Genomic DNA, 25808 nt, shown 5'->3' with positions numbered 1-25808 from the left:
AACAGTGCCATCTGCAGGACACATACATTACAACACTGTGCCCTTTTTATAGGTTGACTGGTGGGTGGGTGCTGTAACCAGCAGCAGCAGAAATGAGAATGGACAAGGTAGATAAAAGCAGTTCCCAGACATTTTATCTTCTCTGCTCTCTCCCTTCCCCAGATGAGAGAGGGCCACGTGATGCTGAGTGTGGAGGGTACCGGTGTCCAGATGTCCTCTCTTTGGCTGGAGCCAGGCAGGGCTAACGATGGGGATTGGCACCATGTGCAGCTTGTGCTTGGAGTCAGCGGAGGTGCCCGAGAGCCTGGCCATGCTGTCCTGTCATTTGACTATGGGCAGCAACAGGCAGAAGGCAACCTCGGACCCCGGCTGCACGGGCTACACCTCACAAATGTCACTGTGGGTGGTGTGGTGGGACCTGGTGGAACTGTGGCCCAGGGCTTCCGGGGCTGTATGCAGGTGAGTGTCAGGTAGGGAGATGGAGAAACTGCCCTTCCTCCAGGCAGCCTGCCCACTCAGACTGGCCCTGCCCTCCTCACTCTGAGGGATGGGAATACTGCCTCTTCTCCCCAGGGCGTGCGAGTGGGTGAGACCGCAGATGGTGCCAGCAGCCTTGACCCCAGCAGAGCAGAACGTGCCAATGTCGAGCAGGGCTGTAGCCTCCCTGATCCTTGTGACTCAAACCCCTGCCCCACTAACAGCTACTGCAGTGATGACTGGGACAGCTACTCCTGCAGCTGTGATCCTGGTACTGAACAGGGGCATGGGGGTAGATGGGCGGTCAGGCACCGTGGGGAATAGGGGACCATGGAGAGAGAGGGAGGGTGGGCCACTAGGGAAAGAGGAGGTGAGCAGAAAAATGAGGCCAAGAGGACTAAGCCCTGATGGCTTAGTCTGTGGCTTCAGGTTACTACGGTGATAGCTGTGCCAACGTCTGTACCCTGAACCCCTGCGAGCACCAGTCCGTGTGTACCCGTAAGCCCAGTGCCCCTCATGGCTACACCTGCGAGTGTCCCCACAACTACTTTGGGCCGTACTGTGAGACCAGGTGCGTGGCCTTGGGTTGGGGCAGCATGTCAGTGGTCTTCGTGGGAGGCTGGAATGTTGTAGAGAGGATTTCCGGTTGAGCAGGGGATGGGCCAGATGGCCTCAGAAGTCCTTTCTAGTTCTTCTACATGAGTGGCCATATGGGGGCAAGAAACCTATCCTTGCCCTAAAATGAATGCGCTTAATAATCATGGACTGTGCGAGGCAGAGTTCAGCTGGTGTAGTGGACAGAGAGGCAGCCTCAAGGGCTGGGTGCCAGTCCTGCCTTTGACACGCGTTGGGTCTCTGACCCTGGGTACCTCTCAGGTACAGGTCTGCATTGGTGAGAGGGAGTATCTTCATCAGGAATTCCTGACACCAGGGAAACATGGTGTAGTCCCTTCGGAATGTGCTAGACACGCTGTCAGGTGCTAGGGATGAAAAGACAAAAATGACAGTCCCTGTTGTAGAGGCAGCCCCATGGCACAGCAGAGAGAATACTTAGCTTGGAGTCAGGAAGACCCAAGTTCAAATCCTGTATCACTCAGAAAGCTGGGTGACCTTGGGCAAGTCACTTAACCTTTTTAGTCTTAGTCTTGTCATCTGAAAGATGAGGATAGTAACAGCATCTACTTCACGGAATTGTTATGAGGGTCAAACAAGTTGTGTAAAGTGCTTTGCAAACCTTGAAGTACCGTAAATACTAGTGTTATTATTATGTAACAACATCATGTTCGATGTTATTATTCAAGGAGCTTAGTAACTGGGGAGAGGGGGAAATAAGGAATAACTTCATCAGGGAATCACTGAGCATTTGTTAATTGTTTACTTGTGCCAGGCATGGTACTAAGCTCTAGAGATATGAAGAAAGTAAAAAATATCGTCCCTGTCCTCAAGGTGCTTCCCTTGTAATGGGGGAAACCAGGCGTAAATAATGATATACACCCAAGGTTTTTATAGAGCAGAGAAGGTGCTGGTGCCGGGGGACAGGGCCATACCTCCTGCAGAAGGTGGGATTTAAATCTTTTTTTTTTAAGGCAGTTGGGGTTAAGTGACTTGCCTAAGGTCACACAGCTAATAAGTGTCAAGTGTTTGGTCTGAGGCCGGATTTGAACTCAGGTACTCCTGACTTCAGGGCTGGTGCTCTATCCACTGCCCCACCTAGCTGCCCCCTGGGATTTAAATCTTGAAGGAAGTGTGGAAGACGAAGAGAGAGAAGTGAAAGAGGAGGGCCTTCCAGGCACAGAGGACAGCCAGGTCAAAGGCATGCAGGCGTGTGAGGAGCAGCAGCAAGGCCAGTGTGGCCAGATTAGAGCGTGGGGTGTTGCCAAGGAAGAGCAAGAAGGGCTTGGGTTGTGAAGAGTGGGGCAGGCCAAACTGAGGTCTCTGTTCTGGGTCCTGGAGGTAATAGGGAGTCCCTGTGATGCTAGGGGGAAGGCGGCAGGACCAGGCAGACCTAGGCTTTGGTCAGATCTTTGAGACAGGGAGGCCAGTTAGGAGGCTATTGGAGTAGTCCAGACCAGCCTGAATTAGGTAGTGGTCACATGAGTGGAGAGGAAGGGACACATAGGAAAGTTGTTTGAAGGTAGAGACGACAGGGTCGACAATGGATGGGAGATGTGGGATGAGTGAGAGGGAGGGGCATTTGACCTGAACCTCAAAGGATGGTCCAGACTTGGAGGGAAGGAGGGAGTACATTCCAGGTCTCAGTGTGCTTCACACTGTATATTTAATCTGTATATCATACTGTGTCTTAGATTTAGAGCTGGGAGGGACCTCCGAGGCCTCTAGTACAGCTCCCTCAATGGTGTGGAGTAGAGAAGGGACTTTACTCAGGTCACACAAAGTATACTGTAAGTATCAGAGGCAGGTTGAATCCAGGTCATCTGACTGCTGAACCAGTATTCTCTTCAACCGCGCAATTCCACTGTAAATGGATTGCCACTTATGTCTGTGGGTGGCCTTTCTCCGCAGGATTGACCAGCCGTGCCCTCGGGGCTGGTGGGGACATCCCATGTGTGGCCCATGCAATTGTGATGTCAGCCAAGGCTTCGATCCCGACTGTAACAAGACAAGTGGAGAATGCCGTTGCAAGGTCATTAGCACTGGCTGGCCTGTTGGGGCTACTCTGCAGACCTGCCTGACCCTCCCCCTGCCCAAGGGGCTACTCATTGTCCATGCAAGTCCTTAGTTGCTACATTAGGGCCACTGAGGAAGAATGTGGAAGAGAGGAATGTTAGGCAAAAGGATAGGGAGGAAATAAGAGGGACTTCCATTCAGATGTGTGCCCTTCCTTGTGCCTTGGGGGCCAGGATTCTGCCCTGAAGGTCCATACCTGAGAGTCATGGAGAGGGACAGTGGGAAGAGATGGTTGTGTCTGGCACTTCCTTCATCATCTCCCTTTCCTCTGCTCCCTCCCCCATTAGGAGAATCATTACCGGCCACTGGATAGCCCTGCCTGCCTCCTGTGTGATTGTTACCCCACGGGTTCTCTGTCCCGGGTCTGTGATCCAGAGGATGGCCAGTGCCCTTGTAAGCCTGGAGTCATTGGGCGTCAGTGTGACCGCTGTGACAACCCCTTTGCCGAGGTGACAGCCAATGGCTGTGAAGGTGGGTATGCAGGTTATGGGAGATCAAGCTGGGTCCCCAAACTGTGCTTTGCAGCATCCTTCTCGGAGGGTCAGTGTGCGGAGAGCTCTGCACAGTGGCCTGAATGCATCTCCAGACTTGTCAGCTTCCAGGAAGACCTCAGGCTCCTGCCTGCTAGCCCCTTCCCAGGGAAATAATGAAGAGCTTACCCTTAAGGAAATTTTGTTTTGTCTTCTGACACATCTGCTGGAGAAGAGGATGGAGAGGACTTTCTGTGGCAGCCCTGTCCCCATCCCCAGTAACCTTGTCTCTCCCATTGCAGTGAATTATGACAGCTGCCCAAGGGCGATCGAAGCTGGCATCTGGTGGCCTCGGACCCGATTTGGGCTGCCCGCTGCAGCGCCGTGCCCCAAGGGCTCCTTCGGTAGGTTTTCCTCATTTTTAGGATGCCACCTGTACTTGGGTCCTGCTGACTGCTGACGCCTCTGATCTGAGTTCAGAGGTCCCATAGGTGAGGCCAGGGCTTCCTGGCTTCCTGCGGCTGTAGGGGAGCCACTGCTAATGTTTGGGGCCTGCTCCCCAGACCATCAGACAAGCTCCTGCAGCTCAGTTAGCTAGCAGATGTTCACAGAGCACCTGTGAGCACTAGGCATTGAGCCGGCCTCCCTCCTCTCCCTGGAGTGTGCTTACCGTTAACTAACAGAGATGAACGAGGGTACAGCAGCTTAGGATGGTCCTGGGTATGAGCTGGGTACCATCTAACTCAGCTGAGGATGGGCTGTTGGAGAGAGAAGGAGGGGCCCTGAAGGACCACTGGATAAAGGACCAGCCTCACAGCCAGAAGGCCTGGTCAGGGTCTGCCTCTCACGCATCTTAGCTTTATGACCCTGGGCAAGTCCAATCAGAGATCAGCACTCTAGGCAGCTTTCTCTGCCAGGGTGGGGCTCCCTATTCCAGTGAATCCGCAGGCGCAGGCCCAGGCCCTGCCCCTGCCCCTCAGGGGAGGGGTAAAAAGAGGCTAATAATTACCCTGGAGGTAGTCTAGAGAATTTATGTAAAACGCTTACCAAAGCTTCTGTACTTTCCTCAGTGGAAGAGCTTCTAGGATGGGAACGCCCTGCGCCAGCCCAGGGGCAAATCCCAACTTGTCCAGGCTTTAGGGCATAAATGCTTGGATTTATCTAACTGGTTTACCATCTTCCAGCTAGTAAGTGTCCCAGGCAGAATTTGAACCCAGGTTTTCCCCGAATCCATCTGCAGCATGCTTTCTACCATCCTACACTGCCTCTGTTGCAGACGTTTGAAAGGCTATTGATTTGATCAAGGAAGAGGGGAGAGAGCATGGATACACACGTGATCACTTGGAGGGTAGCACGAAGTGGGCCTGAGTCTCAAGAAAGTCCCCTCTTCCTCTTTCTTCCCCCCTCCACACTGTGGCCCCTCATCCTGTCTGCTCCCCACCAGGGACAGCAGTACGGCACTGTGATGAACACCGAGGATGGTTGCCCCCCGACCTCTTCAACTGTACTTCAGTCACCTTCGGAGCTGAAGGGCTTTGTAAGTAGCTCTGCCTCTGTGGCCCACTCACCATCCACCTCAGAAAGGGGGGAGTCCAGGGAACAGATGGACTATGACGCATTATGGGAAGAGAGGCCCTGACCTCACATCCTGTCTCTGACAAGTCTCAGCCTTCCCAGGCTTCAGGCCCTTCCTGGGGTCTTCCTTTTTAATATGAGAGGGTTGGACAAGATGACCTCTTAAGTCTGTTCTGGATATATGACCCTTAGAGGGAGACCACCATAGGGACACTCGTTCTCTGCAGCCATGGTTTCTTGGCCATTAGCTCCAAAGGAAATAATGCTGTATGGGAAGTAGAATTTCTAGGAAATATTGGTTGTAATTCCTTTTTTTTTTTTTTAATTTTCAGTTCCAGATTTGCTCCCTGCCATCTCCCTTTTCCCACCCAAAGAAAGAAAACGAAATCCATTTCAGATATGCGTAGTAAAGCAAAACAAATGTCCTGCATTGGTGGGAATAGAGGCAACTGGATGGCACGTTGGATAGAGCCCTGGGCCTGGAGTCAATAAGATCTGAGTACAAATTTGGCCTCACTTATTAGCTGTGTGACCCTGGGCAAGTCACTGAACTTCTATTTGCCTCAGTTTCCTCATCTATAAAACAGGGATAACAATACCTACGTTCCAGGGTTGTTGTGAGAATCAAATGAGATAATATTTGTAAAAAATGCTTAGCATAGTGCCTGGCACATAGTAGATGCTCAGCAAATGCTTATCCTTTCCCTTTCTCCTTCAGAGTTCCTGAGTCTTTCAAAGTTGATTTATCTTCACAGTATCCCTGTTAATGTATAAATGGTTCTCCTGGTTCTGCTCACTTGCCTCTGCATCATTTCATACAAGTCTTCCCAGGCTTCTCAGAAGCCATCCCTTGCCTCGTTTCTTACAGCATCACTCTCAAGGGTGTGCCTGGTTCAGCCGTTGCCTACTTGATCCACGTCCCTTCTGCTCACAGTTCTTTGCCACCACAAACAGAACTGCTGTAAATGTTTTTCTCTCTGTGGCTCCTTTCCCTCTTTTGCTGACTTCCTTGGGGTCTTGATCCAGCAGTGGAATCCCTGGGTCATGGGGCATGCCAGTTTCATAGTTTTGGCGGCATAGTTCAAACTGCCTTCCCGAATGGCGGGGCCAGTTCACAGCTCTACCAAGAGGGCCTCAGTGACCTGCTTTCCCACAGCAACTCCAACGTTGGTTATTCCTTTATTCTTCAGCTTTGCCGGTGTCACTCCTACTCTCATTAACTCCCACACACCACACATTGCCTTCTGGCCCCCTTGACTTCACAGGGAGAAGAAAGGGAGATTGCAATTGTGCTCGTCAAAGACCCAAACCCCTTTATCTGCACTTGGCAAAGTAGTGCCCTTGTGGCAGATGGCAAACAGCGTGCTAGCCTGTGGTCCCAGACAAGACCTTAAGCACACCCTGACCCCATTTCCTCACCTCAAAAGTGATTTCCTGCCTCACCTGGCATCATGAGCCTTGGGTGGAATGCTCTCTCGGCGTTGGTGCTCCTATGTTCCCCGCTCTGGTTTCTCATTCCTCTATGTCCACGTTCCCAGGCTGAACGGCTGCAGAGGAATGAGTCCGGCTTGGATGCCGGGCGCTCCCAGCGGCTGGCAGTGCTGCTCCGGAACGCCACACAGCACACGGCTGGCTACTTTGGCAGTGATGTCAGGGTGGCCTACCAGCTGGCCACTAAGCTGCTGGCCCACGAGAGCATCCAGCGGGGCTTCGGGCTGGCTGCCACCCAGGACGTGCACTTCACAGAGGTGGGGGCAGGGCACTGGTCTCAGGGTGGGCCAGGCAGTTCTGAAGTTAGGAGAGGGTCTCCCCAGGCAGATTCCCATCCAGGGCCTGGGCCAGAGCTGGGAGCTTTCCCTCTAGAAGCTCAGTGTGGCCAGAGCAAGCGCGTGTCAGAAGAAATGGGATCAGGGCTCATGGCAGAGAGCTAGGTTGGATTGTTCAAAGAGGGAAAGACTTCCTGGAGGAAATGACCTTGGGCTTTGATAAAGGAAGGAGGAGGTGCATCATAGACAGGAGAAAGAAATCTCTCTCTCACTGGGAGCTGATCCAGGTACAGGCTTAGGGACGGGGGAGGGGAGAATGTCCAAGAGTGGCCTTCCTTTGCCTGCTGCCGTACTGGGGAGTTGGTGAGGAGAGCTGGGCCTCCACAGCCTGATTCTGCTTCCTTCTGCTCCTCTCTCTCACAGAATCTGCTGAGGGTTGGCAGCGCCCTTCTAGACATTGGTAACAAGCGTCACTGGGAACTGATTCAGCAGACGGAGGGTGGCACGGCCTGGTTGCTACACCACTACGAGGCCTATGCCAGTGCCCTTGCCCAGAACATGCGCCACACCTACCTGAGCCCATTTACCATCATCACCCCCAATATTGGTCAGGACAGGGTCCGGGGGGGACTGGGGTGGAGGCGGGGATGGGGAGACTGAGGCTGGCCCATTCAGCAATTAAAAAGGGAGGTCTGAAGGGTGGTGGAATGGGTATCCTGGTATTACAGGGACTGGAGTCCTAGGGAACTAACAAGTCCCACAACAGATGTTGGCTGTAGTTCATGCCTTAAGGCTAGGGAGACCTGACCTGTCACGTCTTCCCCTTCCCCCAGTCATTTCTGTTGTGCGCCTGGACAAGGGGAACTTTGCTGGGGCTAAGCTGCCCCACTACGAGGCACTTCGGGGGGAGCGGCCTCCTGACCTTGAGACAACTGTCATCCTCCCTGAATCCGTTTTTAAGCCAGCAGAAAGTCAAGGTTAGTGTGGTGGGGGTGAGCTCTTAGGAGGAGGTATGGAGGGGTGGATTCAAAGGCAGAGGGCTTAAGGGGTTGGGAAGAGAAGGATCAGAGTTCATGGGGAAGAATTTGTGTAGGCCTGGCAACCATACTGGGGGAGGTGTCTTAAGGGAAGGGGAAGGGGAGGCCTGTGAGCTGAAAGTCTCGCTGTCGTCCTCCTCAGACCATCACCCAGCAGGTGGGCCAGTGGTGCCAGGTGAGGCTCGGGAGCAAGAGGAGCTGGGGCGGAGGCAGAGGAGACACCCAGAGCTAAGCCAGGGCCAGGCAGTGGCCAGCGTGATCATCTATCGCACCCTGGCTGGGCTGCTGCCCCACAACTACGACCCTGACAAGCGCAGTCTCCGGTGAGCTCCCGCTGCCCGTATTCTGATGAAGAACTGGTTGGGGGAGAGCCCGGGCAGGTGGGGCCATCCAGTGATTGGGGTTATGGTTGTGACAGGGTCCATTAACATAGCTGGCATTTAGATAGTGCTTTAAGGTTGACAAAGTCCATCCCTTATGTTATTTGATCCTCACTACAACCCTGTCAGAGAGTGTGCAGGAGGCGTGTAACATGTGCATGTACATGCATGTGTGCATATGTGCATATGACCCCTGCGTGGCCGGGGGGGCCCTGTCTCCTTCCTCCCCACCAGGGTCCCCAAACGTCCTGTCATCAACACACCAGTGGTGAGCATCAGTGTCCACGATGATGAGGATCAGCTGCCACGGGCCCTGGACAAGCCTGTCACGGTGCAGTTTCGGCTTCTGGAGACTGAGGAGCGCTCGAAACCCATCTGTGTCTTCTGGAATCACTCGATTCTGTGAGCTGGGGCCAAGAGTGGAAGGGTCTCCGGCAAAGCCTGGAGCCTGGATGCTTCCTCTGCCCTGCCTCTTTCCCTTCCCTTTGTGGTCACTTAAGCCACTAGTGGCAAGGACTTGGCGGCTGGGCCACACACTGAGCAAGGTCCCTGATCCTGTTCCCCTCCATCCCCACATTGCACCCCCCCAGTCAGAACACAAACCCTGCCGTGGAGCTACAGGAAACTGCATGTGTGAGCAAGGAGGGTTCCAGAGGCAGAACACCAGTTACCTTCACCCAGCTCCATGCCTTGGTGACCCCAGACCTGCTGATGTCCTGCTTCCCTTCCCTTCCCCCAGGGTGAGCGGGACAGGTGGCTGGTCAGCCCGGGGCTGTGAGGTGGTCTTCAGAAACGAGAGCCACGTCAGCTGCCAGTGTAACCACATGACCAGCTTCGCAGTGCTCATGGACGTGTCCCGCCGGGAGGTGGGAACTGTGGCATGGGAAGGAGGGAGGAAGCTGTGGGATTGGGGGTGAAGATGGGGGGCCATGGGATGGAAGCATAGACAAGGTCCCATGGGAGAGGGGAGTGAATACCCTCTGCCCTCCTGATGCCCTGACTGGTCCTCCCTTGCCCTGCAGAATGGGGAGATTCTGCCCCTGAAGACAGTGACTTATGCAGCCCTGGGTGTGACCCTGGCTGCCCTGCTCCTCACCTTTCTTTTCCTCACCTCCTTGCGGGCCCTGCGCTCCAACCAGCATGGCATCCGTAGGAACCTGGTCGCTGCCCTCGGCCTGGCCCAGCTTGTCTTCCTGCTAGGTATCAATCAGGCTGACCTGCCGGTGAGTGTCCTCCTGTCTTCTCTGCCTCTCCTTCCCTCAGCCAAAGTCTTTCCTTGGCTCCCCAGGGGCCCTCCCCCTAAGTCAATCCCTTCTTGATTCCCTGGGCCTCCTTCCATGATTCTGTGTTGCCACCTTAGCTCCCCCCCACACTCACACTCTCTCTCTCTCTCTCTCTCTCTCTTTCTCTCTCTCTCCCCCTCCCTCTCTCCCTCTCTGTCCCTCTCTCTCTCCCTGTCCATCTCTCCTCCCTGCCCCCCTTCCTGGCACTTCCTCCCAGCCCACCTCCTACATTTGCTCTGACACTTGTCCCAAGACCCTCCTCTTCTGTGGCCCAGCCCAGAGGCTCTCCCCTTGTTCTGTGGGTCATAGATCCTTCTCAGGATCATGTATGTAAAATGAAATGCAGAGAATTATCCTAATAGAAATAAAGATATAATTTTTCCCACCCAAGTTCACAGACCCCAGAATAAGAACCTTGTGTGCCCCCCACACATACTATGGTTTCAGGGAAGGGAACCCAGGAATCAGGCACAGCCTCTGGCACTGGTCTGATAGACCCTGGGGCCCTGGCTAGGCTGAGCCTTCATCTGTGCCCTGCTCTCACAGTTTGCCTGCACTGTCATCGCCATCCTGCTGCACTTTCTGTACCTGTGCGCTTTCTCCTGGGCCCTGCTGGAGGCACTGCACTTGTACCGCGCCCTTACTGAGGTTCGAGACGTCAACACTGGCCCCATGCGCTTCTACTACATGCTGGGCTGGGGAGTGCCTGCCTTCATCACAGGTGCCTGCCTCTTTCATAGGAGCCCCATCGCTGCCCAGCTGGTGGTACCTGGTCCACCTAGGCTATACAGGAGTTGGTCATCCATTATACAGGTCTAGGAGCCCAAAGCTAGGCACTCCATGGCAACCAGGGTTCTAGTGTTAAAGGAGATCACTTTAGGATAGTTCCCTGAAGAAGATGGCACAAGAACCCGGGGACCCTCATGAGGCAACTGGTAGCACAGTGGATTGAGCCCTGGGCCTGGAGTCGGGAGTTCAGATCCAGCCTCAGATACTTCCTTGTGGTGTGACCCTGGGCAAATGACTTAGCAGCCTGCCTCAGTTTCCTCAACTGTAAAATGGGAATGATACAATGGCACCTACCTGTCAGGGTTGTTGTGAGGAACAAGTGAGATACTACCTGTAAAAAGCACTTAGCCCAGGGCCTAGCACATGGTAAGCGCTAGATAAATGTTAGCCACAACCGTAATACTGATTTATTATTGTCATTCCTTCAGGCTCCAATCCCTGACCCTTCTCTTTTCCTGTTTCCATAGGCCTGGCAGTGGGACTAGACCCTGAGGGCTATGGGAACCCTGACTTCTGCTGGCTCTCCATCTATGACACTCTCATCTGGAGCTTTGCCGGCCCTGTGGCCTTTGCGGTATCGGTGAGAGCCGGGAAGGGGAGGCCTCCTGGTCCCCTCAGGGGAAGTGTGACGGGGATGAGAGTCCATGTTGAGAGGATATGGCAGTGAGGGGTGGAAGGGCATGTGCAGGTGGTTTGGGGTTTCTCCTGTTCTCCTAAAAGCAGACTAGAAATGTTAATTAATCTTGTGCTATGTGAGAGCTGCTCCTGCTCTCAGCAGCTTCTATTCTGACAGGGAGACCACTTGTCATTTGCAACTTGGTGCATCTAACATAACATCCGAGGTACACCATGATGAGATAACATTTACTGGCTGGAGATGGATGAGAGGCCGAGACCTCTTGGGTTGGGGGCTGGACTCTTATCTCCCTCCATTGGTAACATTCCTTCTCTCCTACGCCCAGATGAGTGTCTTTCTGTATCTCCTGGCAGCCCGTGCCTCGTGTGCTGCCCAGCGCCAGGGGTTTGAGAAGAAGGGCACCGTGTGAGTATGGGGCAGTAGCACCAGGGGGTGGAGATGTTATCCTAGGCCATGCCCACCACAGTGCATGAGGGGCATCATGGGGCCAGTCATTACCTGGGGGTCACAGGGCAGTGCCCTATCTTTCCTCAGTTCAGGTTTGCGCTCGGCCTTTGCTGTGCTGCTCCTGCTCAGTGCCACGTGGCTGCTGGCCCTGCTGTCTGTCAACAGTGACACTCTCCTCTTTCACCACCTCTTTGCTGCCTGCAACTGTGTCCAGGTAGTAGCTGTGGCTGGGTGGGCACGAGGAATCCCAGAGGAACCCTGTGGCATTGGGATGCTGGCCAAGATTGGGAGTATGGGGTGGGTGGGGAGAATTCCTCAAGGGCTTGGGGGCTTTCAGTGGTCTGTGGTCATGAGGGGGTCTCTGGGGTTACCTGACTCCTGGACACCCTCCTACATCCTTCTTCTCCTTCCAGGGCCCCTTCATCTTCCTCTCATATGTAGTGCTCAGCAAGGAGGTCCGTAAGGCCCTGAAGTTTGCCTGTAGCCACAAACCCAGCCCTGACCCTGCCCTTACTACCAAATCTACTCTAACCTCGGTGAGAGGGGCACAGTGGGAGGCCAAGAGCTCATGGTAGGGAGGGAAGGGGACTGGAGTGGGCTTGGGTGGTGCCAAGGGGGGGTGCAGTAACCTTGGAGGTGAGGGCCACTAGGGTGTGGACCTTAGAGATGGGGTAGTTGTGGTCTCCTGCTTCCCCAGTAGGACATGAGCTCTTTTAGGGTAGAGGCAGGTTTTGTCTGTCTGAATCCCCAGTGCCTAGCACAGTGACATGCGTGGAGTGCATGACGACTATTTAGGAAATGTTGGTTGGGTTGAATTTTGTTCCACAAATCCTCCCTGTTCCCCAAAGGTAGAATGGAACAGTGTTTATATCTAGGATAAGGAGGTCATTGGGTGCAAGGAGCTAGGAATATTTGACTTGTAGTTCTAGAGAGAACTAGTGGGGATTTTTTTTTTTGAGGAGGACAAGAATGGTGGTGATTATGAGGTAGCAAGTGCTTGGAGCCAAGAGGGCCTTTGGAGAACTCTTCCTGTGGTACATGAGGTTCTGTAAGAGGAGGGATGAGCTCCTTTACACGTGCTGACTTCACTCAGAAATTTCCGTTGGTTTTCACTGCCAGGTGCCCATTACGGGGGCCAGGGAATGTTTTATCAAACAAAGGGAAAGTGAGAACCATGGTAGGCTACAGGGAGAAGCAGGGACTCAGGGAAGCTTCCTGGGCATTACTGCTTACCTTTATCTCCATCCCCAGTCCTACAACTGCCCCAGTCCCTATGTAGATGGACGACTCTACCAGCCCTATGGAGACTCGGCTGGCTCCCTGCACAGTGCCAGCCGCTCAGGCAAGAGTCAGCCCAGCTACATTCCCTTCCTGCTCAGGTGAGACCCTCGGGCAGGAGAGGTGGGCCTCCCAAAGAGGAGGGGCTCTCTTGAGGTCGCTGTGGTCCAACCGACTCAGCCAGGCATTGGGAGCAAGAAAGGGAGAGAGGCAAGCTGGGGTTGGGGGGTGGAAGAGAGGCTGGGACTGAAACACGGGGCAGAGAGACAGGGCAGAGGAGAAAATGAGCAGGCCACCATCATGAAATCGATGCCCACTACAGAGTGACCTTGTCTCCCTGCAGGGAAGAATCAAGCCTGAACACTGGCCAAGGACCAGCTGCATTAGGGGACCCAGGAGTCCTGTTCCTGGAAGCTCCAGGCCAGCAGCACGGTGAGCTCCTGAGCCCACCTCCCTGGTGGGCATCGTGGGGAACTTCTGTCATCCCACACTCACCCTCTGTTGCCATGGGCTTGTGGGTTTGGGGTCTGTGGAGGGGAGTCTCTGACTCCTTCTCTCCTAACCCTTCCAGGGCCTGACACAGATTCAGACAGTGACCTGTCCCTCGAGGATGACCAGAGTGGTTCCTATGCATCCACCCACTCATCAGACAGTGAAGAGGAAGAGGAGGATGGTGCTTTCCCTGGGGAGCCAGGCTGGGACAGCTTGCTGGGACCTGGTGCTGAAAGATTACCACTGCATAGTACCCCCAAAGGTAGACAGGGCAGTTGTGGTGGGTGGGAGCTAGTCTCCTGGGGAAGGGTGGGCATAGCAACCTTGGCCGCAACACTGAGACTCTCTGGGGAAGGGGCCTGGCCTGGAGAGTCCTCATCCGGCAGCTTGGGGGCTCTTGGGAAGGGAATCTGGGAGAGAGGCTCCCTGGACCCTGACCCACTTTCCTTCCTCCAGCTGATGGTGGTCCAGGGCCTGGCAAAGCCCCTTGGCCCAGTGAGCTTGTGACAGCCTCCAAGGAGGAGAATGGAGAAGCCTTGTGTCGGGATAGCACCCTGGGCCCCCTGCCTGGACCTGCTGTGCAGCCCCACAAAGGTGAGCCACATAGCCTCATGCCTTCCATTTTTCACCTGAATTCAGCTTCCTCCCACCATCCCCCAGAAAACTCCCATCCTTCCTGTTTGTTCAGGGGACTGGAGTATAGTGGGAAGTGTATTGTATTTGGTGGTAGAAGATCTGAGTTCGAATGACAGCTCTTCTAAAGTTCCACCTACTACCATATTCTAAGCAATCTTTGCCTTCCGGTTATTTCTGTTTATAGTACATATGTTTTCTCTGTCTCTCTCCTGTCCTTGGCCGTATTTGTTTTTATCAGGGCCCACCTCTGCTCCTGCCAGGCCCTAATTACTGCTACTTCCTTCCCTCCCAGGTATACTCAAGAAGAAGTGTCTCCCAACCATCAGTGAGAAAAGCAACCTCCTACGGCTGCCACCTGAGCCAGGCACCGGTTCTTCCCGGGGCTCATCAGCCAGCGAGGGCAGCCGGGCCGGCCCCCTCCCACCTCGCCCACCTCCCCGACAGACGCTTCAGGAGCAGCTGAACGGGGTCACCCCTATTGCCATGAGCATCAAGGCAGGCACAGTAGATGAGGACTCGTCAGGCTCAGAGTGAGTATGTGGCCTCCCCACAGCCCCCCAGACAAGCTTCCCTTCCTCCCCCTTTACTCTCCTCCCTCACTCCCTGAGGCAGCTGCTCCCGTGGCAGGAGTCAGGGATCATGGGGTGCCCAGCGCTCTCTGGGGCAGCCCCTCCCTCAGTAAACCCGGAGCGTTCTGAAGTGGGTAGGGAGACAGCCAGGAGGGAGAGAAGCCTGGGCCAGGGAAGGGTGGGCATACAGATTTCAGGTGGGAAAGTCGAGGAATCTGAGGGCTGGGGTTTCTTTCCTGTTTTCCTTCTCTGGTTGAAAGCTTCTGTCTCCTCTGCTCTGAAACTAACCTGCTCTCTGCCTTTCTGTCACTTTTCCTTTCCTGCATCTCCAGATTTCTCTTCTTTAACTTCCTGCATTAACCCTGGGCCCATGGCCCCCACGCCTAAGGCTTCCCACTCCCTCATGGCTCCATACTGTATCTTGTGCTTTTTCCCCTATTCCCCTCCCCACCCCACCCCAATTTCCCTCTTCCTGCCCCACAGCAGTGACGAGACATCCATCTGAGGAGCCTTTGGGCATTGCCAGGAGGAATGCCCACTCCCCCAGCCTATCTTGTGCCAATCACCCCTGCCATCTCCCCTTGGCCCCAACGCACTTTGGACCCCTGGGGCCACACTTCCAAGGAAACGTTTTTTCAGAAAAGAGGAAAAAAAGAGAGAAAAAAAACTGGAAGGATCTCCGCTCTTGTGTCTTCAGGGATGAATTTTTTATATGACAAAAACTGACTCTACTCCACCCACTAGAGGATGGGACCTCCTAGGATTCTCCCCTGCCTCCCCCCAGTTTCCCATCTGCTGTGCCTGGGAGATGGGGAAGGTCCTTGGGGGGCATGGGAATTTCCCGCCCTCCCTTCTACCATCACCAAAAGAAAAGGACAAAGCCACACACTTCCTGCAGGGGACACTCAGCCTTGCCAGCTGGACTCCCAGAGAAGCTCCAGTTTGGGGGAGAGAGGATAAGAGACACACCGCAATTGCCCCTTGAAAAGAAGTGAAGACTGCTGTCTGGTTGCAGGAGGAGTGGTAGAAGGACAAGCCTCCCTGCCCCCAATGCTGCATGAACAAATGTAAAGGGGAAAGGACCCAGGAGTCCAAGACCCCCAGCTGGGGATGGTGCCCCCTTTCCTTTTCTCTAGGCCTCTGGCAGTGCTCAAGAACCAAGGTTTTTGCTCAGTTTGCTGACCCAAAAGTGCTTTTCTTTCTGCCCAAACCATGCTTTGGAGGGGCCGGTTTACATTGTTTGCCTTTGCTCTGGAGGTGGCTGGGGAAGACTTGAGGCTCCAGGTGGCCGGCCCCTTCCTAGCTGGGACTAAGGCTGGCCCAGGAGATGAGGAGGGGTCATAGGTTTGGGGGGGAGTGCAGTGGTTGAGCTCTGACTGCATGTCACGTACTGTCACCTGCCGTGGCCTCTGAGGTAGATTCTGGTTTTTAATCTCTTCTCAGAATTGCCTCTCTTCAAAGTCCCAGGAACTAGTCTCCTCTTCCTTCCCTGTCCTCCTCTTCCTCTTCCCTCCCCCCTCCCCCATTCCCTCTGAAGAGAGAGATAATATATATTATTTTTAATTTATTTGCCTTTTGTGTTGGGATGGGGTTGCCCCAGAGGATGTCGTGGATGCCATCTGATGTCATGGATTTAGTGTTTGTGGTCTTCTGGCTTGGGGGGCCAGAGCCCCTGGTCTACTTGTTTCAGGCTCAGATTCCCGTCTCAAGGGGAGAAGCTAGTTTCAGCCTTATGGCGTGTCTCCCCACCCCCACCCCCCATCTTGCCAGATGCCATTTACTTGAGTCAGTTTATCCTAAGCATGTGGACCAAATTCTGATGTCACCGATTTTCCTCTTGGAGGCAGATGGGCTAGGAAGAAAGGCTCCAGACTGGTAAACTTGACATTTCTCATCTGTAAGATTAGGTTAGTTTATGGCTCTTCCTAAGGCCTTGGATTGCCCATCTCTTTCCCAATCTTCTCCTCCCCCTTACAATTCCTGCAAAAGGTTAAAACTGTAACTGCTTCTACTACTTGAAGACTTTAAAAAAAAAAACCACAAAGATGCTGGACTCATAACTTGTTACTAATTGTTGGACTGTACAGTTTGATTGTTACTGTAAATATTTATAGGTTTTTTTGTTTGGCCTTCTCCCTCTACTGAATAAACTAGTTCTGTACAGGTTTGAGCACTGCCAGCTCGACCCATTTGTCTTATTCTTCTGGAAGAAAGGGGAGTTGGTGTGGACAAAGAAAGCTCAGGCAGGTCTTAGGGTGGGCTGTGAGCCAGATCTTCAGGGTGGCCCAGCCCCCTGACAGCTGCCTAATGAAAGCACCTTTCCTGCCCTTGTTTCATGACTCATGCTCACCAACAAAACCTTAGCACCATTGCTGTTCCTGGTCATTCTTAAGGAGCATAGCGCTGGTGGTGAGCCTGCATGCAGCTGCTTAGACAGGCGGGATTGATCTAGATGGGAGGACCTTGTGCCAGTGTGGGCACTGTGACAGCACAGTTGGGCCTGCTTCTCCCAGCACAGGGCTGAGGCCAATTGGGAATGGTGATTGAGAACCTTCCATTCCAGGTATGGTGACTTGAGGTTAAATGGGGTTAAATCCTTTGGGCCTCAGTTTCCTCATCTGTAAGAAGGGATTAGAGTCCATCTCTAAACAGAGTGGTTTAGGAGAGAGCTGGGGATCAGTATTCAGAGTGCCTTCTTCAGACACTGCCTTCATCCCTTCCGTGCCCCTCCATGGTTTCAGATAAACCACTCAACCTTTCTGGGCCTTCAGTCCTTCATCTCTAGAGTGAAGGTATAAAACTAGGTGGCCTGTAAGGTCCCTTCCAGCTTGCAGTCTGGGCTCCTACAACCTTCCATCTTTCCAAGTTTTTCCCAGCAGTCCCCCAAAGAACACTGGGTGTGGAGTTGGGATCTAGGTCACATCCCATCTCAGATTCCCACACACTTTCTGTGACTAGGCAAGTCAGTCTTGGGCTTCCATTTCCTTCTTTGTAAAATGAGGGGTTTCACAGGGTGGGGCCCAAAGCCTTTTGGAGCTCTTAATCTGATTCCATAGTTGTCTGGCGTAAGTGTACTCACCGAGTCTGTGAGGCAAGGCAGTGGGAATGAGAGGAAGGAAGAGGACAAAGGAGGGTTAGGGTGAGGTGAAGAACTGGAAACAAAAGTAGCCAGGGCAACTGACCAAGAACCAGGTCAGTGACAAGGCCCCTTCAGGGGCTTGTCCAGAGCAGCCAGCTGCAGGGGCCTGCACTGCCATGGGTGTGATGGACTCTATGGCCCGTAGGTGGCAATAGAACACATTGCTTGATGTCTGCAACCATATGGCCTTAGTGGATTGGAAAAGTTCTCATTTGGACTGACTAGCTCTGGCTCTAAGGAAGATGTGATCACTATAAATTCTGTTGGCATCTAGTGGTGCAGAGAGATGACTTGGCACATTGCCAACTAGGTTGCAGTTTTGTTTTCTTGAAATTAGGTTCTGTCTCAGTTTCCTATCTAGATGAGAGGGTCTGACTCAAATGTCCCATGGACAGAGTGCTGGGGACTTAGCTTCCCTGGGTGGTGAGAGGAGATCTCAAGCTTGGCATTTCCCCAGTTAAGTTGCTCTGGTTCCTCCCCATGGCCAAAGCAACAGTAGGAGGCACCCCTTCCCTCCTACCTTGTCCATCAAGGGTGTTAGGGGAGCAGCAGCTGGTTGCCATGTGTAGTAATCACATTTAAGGTTACAAAGTGCTTTCCTCACAACCACCTAGGATGGAGGAAATATGGGAGCTTCATTTTACACAAGAAACAGGTTTGGGGAAGTAGATGAAGTTATTTGTCCATGATCCCAGAAGCTAGTAAACATTAAAATGCCTATGTACCATATTGTGTTAACATCAAGAAGGGATGTCTTATAGGGAAGAGATGAATGTACCCTCCCCACCTACAAGCATTTGAATATAAGTAAAATCCTATTTATAAGAACCTTAGCGATTTGAAGGACGAAGAATGCCTCAAAAGGGCCCTGCAGAAGGGAGCATACTCTAGTTCAGGTGTGGCTGCTTGTACCCGTTAACACCAGTGAACAGCAGCACACTCTCTCTAGCCAGCTGCCTCCCCAGCACCACCCAGTTCTTAGAAGAGGGAAAGGATTGCTCCTATGGGGAAGGCAGCATCAGCCTCCCTCCACTGCTCGCAGCTTTGATCCGGCCTAATTGCATTGGAGCCAGGTCTCCAGATGAGGCACTTGCTCCAACAGTGCAGATGAGCTCCTGCTTCACACCTGTCAGCCTTGAGAGAGTTGTCTTGGTCGCTTAGGACACCTAGGCCAGTGTCAGAGGTGGGACATGAACCCAGGTCTTCCTGATGGAGGCCATTCTCTAGCTTCCTCTACCTACCCAATCCCCAGTGGCCCTAAATATTCAGACCACTTATCTCGTCCAAAGAAGCTCCATTTAACTTACTGATCTGGACCCTAGAAGGTTATCATCCCAACTCCCAGAAACCTGGATGTTGGAACCATAATTCCCCTTGCCACATTCCAGAAGGAAGCAGCTTTTCCATGACCCAACACCCGCAAATCCACCATAATGCAGAGAATTCTGGAGGCTAAGGCTAATTCTGACAAGGGTTTGTCACTAATGTTAGCATTTCACATCCCTAGCCCATCCCATCTCCCAAACCTCAAGGTCATGCAAAAGTTGACAAAACATTTATTAAAGATGAAACAATCACTTTCTGTAAGGACACGAATTATTTTTTAAAAATGTTTTTTTTTGTTGACGCAATTGGGCTAAGTGACTTGCCCAGAGTCACACAGCTAGTAAGTGTTATGTGTTTTAGGCTGGATTTGAACTCAGGTCTTCCTGACTCCAAGGCCAGTACTACATCTACTGTACCACCTAGCTGCCTGTAAAATGCTTTTTTTAAAAAAGAAAAAACAGTATGCAATTTATAAAACTGGTCCTTTAGGAGCTAAAAAGTATTTACAGAAGACAGATTTTGGAAAGACAGAACCTGGCTTGGCTAGACTCAAGCCAATACCGAGTCCGGTGGTAGATGTGATTCACGAAACACCTCTCTCTTCTGGAAGGTAAGATACAGAGAGACCATGGAAATGGGCACTTTGTAAGAGTTTTCCCCAGCCAAATAACACCTGAACAACCAAATCTAGAGCTGAATGGTCGTGTGGAGATAGGATGGGAGAAGGGGTTACTTTCATTCTTCACTTTTTTTTTTCTTTTGTGGGGGCTGGAGGGGTTATATTTCACTTCAGGAAACAAAACTGTCTCCCTACTCTTTCAGCCCAGAAATACTTTCCCTTCATTCAACTAAAGCAAGATTTCCCCTCTCCCTCAAGGCTCTCTACAGCTAAGGCATCAGGGTCAGGTAGGTCCAGGACCTTTGGTAATGGGTGGTAATGATGGCCGCAATGCCTCTTAAAAGCTGGAGAGAGAGGTGGCTTGAAAGCATGGCCTGAGCCCAGCTGCTCTTTGGAGTGGTTTGGTCCTAAGGTTTGTTTTCACAGGCCAGACTGATCTCATTACCTACAGAGACAAAATGAGGTGCACCTTGAATTGCTGGTATCCCCCCAACAGCCCTGCTCCATCTGTTCCCCAAGCTGAGTTCCAAATCCTTAAGTCTCTCAAAAAGTAGGGAAAAGGAAACCTGGGGCACCATTTCTGGTACCCACCCAGCTGCAGGGCCAGAAAGTCTGAGTACCTAGTACACCCCAATATATATTACCTGGTGAGTCCAGGGATTGTCACCTTTTTGGGGGACTGTAGATGGTTTCGGGAGGCAGCAGAGACTGGAAGATTTGACCTCGGGGTAGAAGGACCTTGGTGAGGCAAACAAAAGAAATAAATGAACAAGGAGACACAAGAGAGAGCAGAATGTCCCTGGAAATCACGAGGCCAGTGATCCCAGTGAGCAAAGCCTATAAGACCCAGATGTCCAGAACTCTGGGTTCTCGACCCTGACCCACACTCCCCCTGTCACCTCCTCTCTAAGTCAAGCGTGTGAACTAAAGGGAACGCAGAATTTCTGCTGTCGCCCTTGGCAAGGGTGAGGTTTGACATGCCTAGCCTGGGGTGTCCTCCCCCAAGTCCATTCCTCCTCACCTCGGTGTCCGGCTGTGCTGGGTCTAGATGGCCCTTTCCGAGGCGGAGCCGTTTCTAGGGGCAGGCTGCCTTTCCCAGACAGGGGACTTCTGCTGCAGAGCAGGGCCTGGCTGGCAGGTTTGGGGATGGCAGTAGGCGTGGGCAGCCTGCTGGGCCTGACAGCTGGACCCTGAGTCCGGGCTGGGCGCTGAAGGGTGTTTGGGGGAAGTTGTAGGGCAAGGGCTGGCCTTGTGGCGGAAGCTAAGCCTGATGGTAAAGAAAAGTCTTTCTAAGCAGAGAACCACAATCTCCCCCTCCCCCAGGACCTGTCCCCTCCCGGGCAGGGCCGCCATGTTCCTTGTTACCAGCAGCAGGTGCTCTCCCACTGGGCCCCGCTTTTCCCCGGGTTGGGGGGGCAATCCGGCTGATGGGAGAAGACTGACTTCTTGTGGTGGGGAGCACACTGCCAGTGGGCGCCTCCTGAGAAGCGAAGAGACAGGAAGAAAATAGGAGACACAAGGAGCAGGACGTTTTCTGTGGTGAAAGCACAATCCTGACATCAGATTGAACCTGGGACGGGCCTGGCATGTGTCACAATATGGAAAAGGGGGTCATAGAAGAAGACTAATTAGTCTTCCACACAACTGCCCTTCAATTAATTGAAGACAACTACCATGTCTCCCTTAGGTTTTCCCAAGTCTAAATATGACAAGGCAGCTGGGTGGTACAGTGCCTAGAGTGCCTGGAGTCAGGAAGATCAGAGTTCAGATCCTGCCTCAGACACTGACTAGAGCTGTGTGACTTTGGACAAGTCACTTTATTTCTGTTTGCCTCAGTTTCCTCCTCCGTAAAATGAAGACAGTGAGAGCGCCTGCTTTCCACAGTTGTTGTCAGGATACGATGAGATAATTATTATAACATGCTTAGCACAGTGCCTGGCGCAGAGTGGTGCTTATAAATGCTAGTTACTATGGCACGATCTCCAGTCCTCTCATTATCCTGGGTTCCCTCTACTGTACCTCGTCAGTGTTCTTAAAATGTGGCGACCAGGTCTGAATATAATACTTCCCACTGGAATCCCCTTTGTATGGGTCACACTAGACCAGCCACAGACAGTCGCCAGAACCCATCCCCATGAAAGCCTCTATAAGGGCGGGGGCCAACATCCCACCACAGTAACAAGCCCTGCTGTCCTAGCCACTTGGAGTATCTATCCCCAGATGTCCCTCCACCCTCACCTTCTTAGTGCTAGAAGGCTTCTTTCCAGATGTGGCTCGAAGCGCCCTGCTTGACCCCTTCTTCTCACTGCTCCGGAGTCGGGGGGTCAGGCCTCCTGGAGAAGAGGCCCCCCGGACAGGAGAGCTCACAGTGGGCAGCAGGGCTCGGACAGGACTGTTCTTCACCACAAATGTCTCACGTCGGGGACTGGCCTTCACCCGCCGCCCCTTGCCATCACCACCAGTGTCCTTCTCCTGCAGGGCGCATTGCTCCAGTCGAGCTGCCAGACGGTTGGCCTCATCAAGAATTTCCTCCAACTTCTCAGGGCTGAGAGGGCCCAAACTTAGCCTTAACCCCTGAGGTTCTTCAGCCACTACATTCAGGTCACTCCGGTGGGCCAGGCCCCGCCTAGGTGGCCGCTCAGGAATCACCAGGTCAGGAGCCTCTTCCTCTTCGCGGCTGGGTCAGAGAGCAAATCTAGATGTTCCAGAACCAGGCACCATTCCCACCCGGGAAAAGAGGGGGGCAGGAGGGCACAGGACCAGGGAACAAGCAATAGGTCTGCCAGCTGAACCAAAGTCAGCTCTCCACTCTATGGGTTGCATTTCCCTACTAGAATATATTCTTTGAGGGCAGGGACTGTCTGGCTAAAATATTCATATTCTCAGTACTTACCATGGAGCCTGGCACATAGTAAGGGCTTAACTTTTTTCATCCATTCAAAGTTCTAGCTTTTGTTCTGGCTACAAAGTTAGTGCCTCGATGATACCCCAGCAGTGGTTCCAGGGACAACTGTTCAATTTTCCATTTACACCCTCAGAAATTGGCAAATGCTACAGATCAGGGCTAGATGTGTTGTTTTGTCAACTGTCTATAGTTAAGAAAGTAATAAAATGTTAATAATGAAGACTAAACTTAAAAGTGTGTCCTGCATTTTTGGAGAGCCAGTACACCTTTGCTGCTGTACCAACTAGCAAATGAAACAGCTAACAGACCACCTTGGGCATGGCTGGCCCAGAAAAACCCCCATTGAGGGATGAGCAAATGTCTTTATTCCTTTTGCTGCCCTGAAATCCCAGCACAGCCACTATCAATCCCTCCCAGCTCTGTACTATTACTGCTAATCCTTGATGGTACCAATCATCTGGCCACCCACCCAGCCCATTGATGCCAGCCTCCCCAAACTGCCCAGTTCTCAAGGCTTCAGTGAGTAACAAATACAGAGAGAGACAGGACAAAGGGACCCTTACCTGTCAGAAGGTGATGGCACACTAAAATCAAATGTCTCATCCACAATAAACTTTACGTCTGAAGGGAGAAATAATAGCTGCTAAGGCTGATCCCTCCCCACCTCCCAACTTTGTCTCCTTAACATTGATCTATAACTGATTCAGAGTCCAGACTGCCTTGGGCCGATCCCCACTTCAGCACCTGGGATTTCTTACCTTCCTCCAAATTCTCCATGTTGTAGTTGGCAGGATCTGGGTCAGCTTGAGCCAGAACTGGAAATAAAGCATGGCATTTTTGGGGTCTTCCCTCATTCTCCCATGAAGGCACTCCCGACTTTGCTACTACCATCCCACTTCTCTAGGTTCTGCTATCGGTCCCAGATAGCAGAAATAGAAACAACAGGCATAAATTGCAGATAAGTACATTTCCATTCTTGTTAAGGTGAAACCTCCTAACAATCAGAGCTGCCCTAAAGTGGAACAGACTGCCTCCAAAGATTGTGAGTGGGGCCTCCCCTCACTAGATTTTTGAGAAGCTGGATAAACCCTTGCTGGCGATGTTGCAGGAGGAAGTCTCTTTCAGGTACAGGTTGGACTGCTAGATCATAGGACCCTTCCACCTGGGAGATGCTGTGGATTTCCTTGGCAGAATTTTCTGGATTAGGCTGAGAGAGCCAGTGTTATGGAATCACAGACTGTCAGAGCTGGAGGGAATTCAATTCAATAATCCTTTATTAAGCACTATGTGTCAGACACTGAGGGGGAGACAAAGACAAAGACCAAAGCAAACAAAAAGAATCTCTGCCCCCCAAGTTTATATTCTATTGGGGAGGGACACAGGAAATGATCTGACTCCTACACAGCTAAGTTAATAAGCAATATATACAAATTAAACAAAAGTGACTTGTTCCAACCTGTTCCTTTGACAACGGACACAGGCCCAGAGTGATTGTCCCAGCTAGTTAACAGGAGAGCTGGGACAAAAGCCTAAGCCCCCAGGCCTAGGTATGATCTGCTCTCTGATGATGAAGATGATGATGCTAACAATAACCAGCACGTATGCAGAGCACTTTACAAACTTGATCTCCTTTGATCACAGCCACCCTGGGAGGTAGGTACTATTATTATCCCCATTTTACAGAGGAGGAAACTGAAGCAAAAAGAAGTTAAGTGACTTGCCCGGAGTCTAAATTGAACTCAGGTCTTCCAGAGTTCCAATACCTGAACTCTATCCTCTGTGAGTAAATACACTAGGTATCAGGGGGCGGGGGCGGGGGTGTGTATGTTCTAACTCCTCCCCCTTCATCCCCAGGAATGAAAGGAGGATGCGTTCTCCCCTGTTTCGGCGGCCGCTCCACGTGCACCCCCCAACCCCTGTCCTGTGCCTCCTCATGGCCATACAAGTCTCCCTCCCCGCTGCAAGCCGCCCCGCCTCCCTCTGCACGCCCCTTCCCCAGCCCTGCAAGTAGCACTCCCCCCACCTTGCATGCCCCACTGCCTCCTGCCCCTGCACGCCCCGCACCCCCTGACCCTGCACGCACCCCACTTTCCCCAGCCCTGCAGCCCCCCTCCTCTAGGCCTCATCCCACCCATCGCGGACCCCTTCCTCCAACCCCGACCTTTTCTTCTCACCTTTTCTCCCGTCACTTCCAATTCCCCGTCGCCACCAGACCTGTTGCCCCACGCCAACCCTTCGCGCGCCCCCCCCACTTCACTCGGCTCACAGGACCCCCACCTTGCGCAGTCCGCGGACCCTTTTTCTTAAGCTAGTCGCGGGAATTGATCCCAAAGGCGCGGGGCACCTTTCGAATCTCCCAGACCCCACCCCCTTTTCCATGAAGCGCTCTATGATTGGTAACGTCTCTAGGCCGGAAAGCCAAGGGAGGGGGCGTTAGAACGGAAAGAGGCGGGAGAGGAGCAGGAGGCCGCAGCGCGAGAGCGCACAAGGGGGCGCCTTACTCTCCCACCCCCCTCCCTCGGGGAGAACGCAGGCCAAACTTGGAGGGGGCGGGGCGGGGTGCGCCCTAGAAAACGCTCCAATGAGCGTCCGTTGAGCGCCCAGTCCCGCCTCCGGGGGCAGTTACCGCGCCCCAACAGGCTCCTTCCGCGGCTCGGCCTGGCGGCTCTCGGGCCGGTCTTGGGCTGCGCAATCAGAGGCGGAGAGAGCGATGGAAAGGCCCTCGCTGCCCCCTCCGTGGCCACCTCGCCGCCTTCAGCTCGGGCCTCGGCCTACGAGAAGCCTCACTGATGGCCTCCAGTTATTAGTTTCCCCCCCTGGCCCCGCCCCCCGTCTTTATTTGTGGACTTGTAGCGCCTTACGCCCCTCCCCCACCGAGAACATAAGCTGCCCGAGGGCAGGCCCTTTTCCACTTCGCGCTCTCACCGCACTTAATAGGCGCCTACTGTTTGAATGAAAGCCTAAACACGCGAGGCAAACGGTGTTAAAAACCCACGGCAGGAGGGAGGGAGGAGGTGGTTTTCCGCGCGTGGCTTTCCAAGATAACGGAAGATTCACAGATTTGGAGCGTGAAGGAACCTCCAAGGTCATCTAGTTCAAAGCCTTCCCCACCCTTCTGAACAGATGGGGAAACTGAGGCCCTGGGAGGTGAAGCGATTTGCCTTGAGTCACACATCTGCTGTACTACGTGCTTCTCGTTCTTCAAAAAAAAGCATGTGGGCAGAAATCTTTTTAGAATGCAATATCTGTTACAAAACAAAAAAATCAACCTATCAGGAAAAAAAAATTAGTGCCT

At 52.9% G+C, this 25808-nt stretch overlaps 2 protein-coding genes across 7 annotated transcripts in view; one reads left to right on the top strand and one right to left on the bottom strand.

The window, feature by feature from the left end:
* The window catches only part of CELSR2 (cadherin EGF LAG seven-pass G-type receptor 2), a 51754-nt gene extending 35051 nt beyond the window's left edge, over window positions 1–16703 (top strand). The window contains 26 exon segments of the mRNA XM_021000642.1: window positions 163–459; window positions 574–748; window positions 907–1048; window positions 3001–3121; window positions 3453–3636; window positions 3938–4039; window positions 5080–5155; window positions 5157–5172; window positions 6749–6958; window positions 7400–7583; window positions 7810–7953; window positions 8156–8336; window positions 8628–8795; window positions 9133–9259; window positions 9416–9616; window positions 10223–10397; window positions 10933–11045; window positions 11428–11507; window positions 11637–11763; window positions 11963–12085; window positions 12801–12928; window positions 13171–13259; window positions 13399–13581; window positions 13776–13913; window positions 14248–14485; window positions 14857–16703. Of these exon segments, the coding sequence (XP_020856301.1) occupies window positions 163–459; window positions 574–748; window positions 907–1048; window positions 3001–3121; window positions 3453–3636; window positions 3938–4039; window positions 5080–5155; window positions 5157–5172; window positions 6749–6958; window positions 7400–7583; window positions 7810–7953; window positions 8156–8336; window positions 8628–8795; window positions 9133–9259; window positions 9416–9616; window positions 10223–10397; window positions 10933–11045; window positions 11428–11507; window positions 11637–11763; window positions 11963–12085; window positions 12801–12928; window positions 13171–13259; window positions 13399–13581; window positions 13776–13913; window positions 14248–14485; window positions 14857–14884 (3750 nt within the window). The 3' untranslated portion in view covers window positions 14885–16703.
* Window positions 16540–25041, bottom strand: PSRC1 (proline and serine rich coiled-coil 1). 6 transcript variants are annotated; one of them, XR_002327196.2, is made up of 9 exons: window positions 24688–25041; window positions 23272–23328; window positions 23077–23134; window positions 21847–22285; window positions 20974–21088; window positions 20630–20875; window positions 20253–20346; window positions 18184–18273; window positions 16540–17608 (listed from the first exon to the last, which is right to left on the bottom strand). XR_002327196.2 is itself a non-coding variant. In XM_021000662.2 (8 exons), the coding sequence occupies exons 2-8, from the start codon at window positions 23288–23290 to the stop codon at window positions 20050–20052; spliced, it is 975 nt and encodes a 324-aa protein (XP_020856321.1). In that variant the 5' UTR covers window positions 23291–23328; window positions 24688–25039; the 3' UTR covers window positions 19204–20049. The 6 variants fall into 6 exon arrangements, 2 of the variants coding, with proteins under 2 accessions (XP_020856321.1, XP_020856326.1); XR_002327200.2 differs by having other exon boundaries at window positions 24791–25041; XR_002327208.2 differs by lacking the exon at window positions 24688–25041 and adding an exon at window positions 22502–22697 and having other exon boundaries at window positions 23272–23304.
* Between the last annotated feature and the right edge of the window lie 767 nt (window positions 25042–25808).

Source organism: Phascolarctos cinereus, unplaced genomic scaffold (assembly GCF_003287225.1).
Source record: "Phascolarctos cinereus isolate Bilbo 61053 unplaced genomic scaffold, phaCin_HiC Scaffold_5;HRSCAF=322, whole genome shotgun sequence".
In the NCBI taxonomy this organism is placed as follows: Eukaryota; Metazoa; Chordata; class Mammalia; order Diprotodontia; family Phascolarctidae; genus Phascolarctos; species Phascolarctos cinereus.
This window is presented reverse-complemented; position numbering and strand designations above follow the sequence as displayed.

Excerpts from the sequence above, each read along its gene's own strand:
- PSRC1 (XM_021000667.2), bottom strand. Across the intron at positions 21,089-21,846 it reads AGCCTTCTAGCACTAAGAAG|GAGGCGCCCACTGGCAGTGT; the intron begins GTGAGGGTGGAG and ends TTCGCTTCTCAG. Across the intron at positions 20,876-20,973 it reads TGGGAGAGCACCTGCTGCTG|GCTTAGCTTCCGCCACAAGG; the intron begins GTAACAAGGAAC and ends CTTTACCATCAG.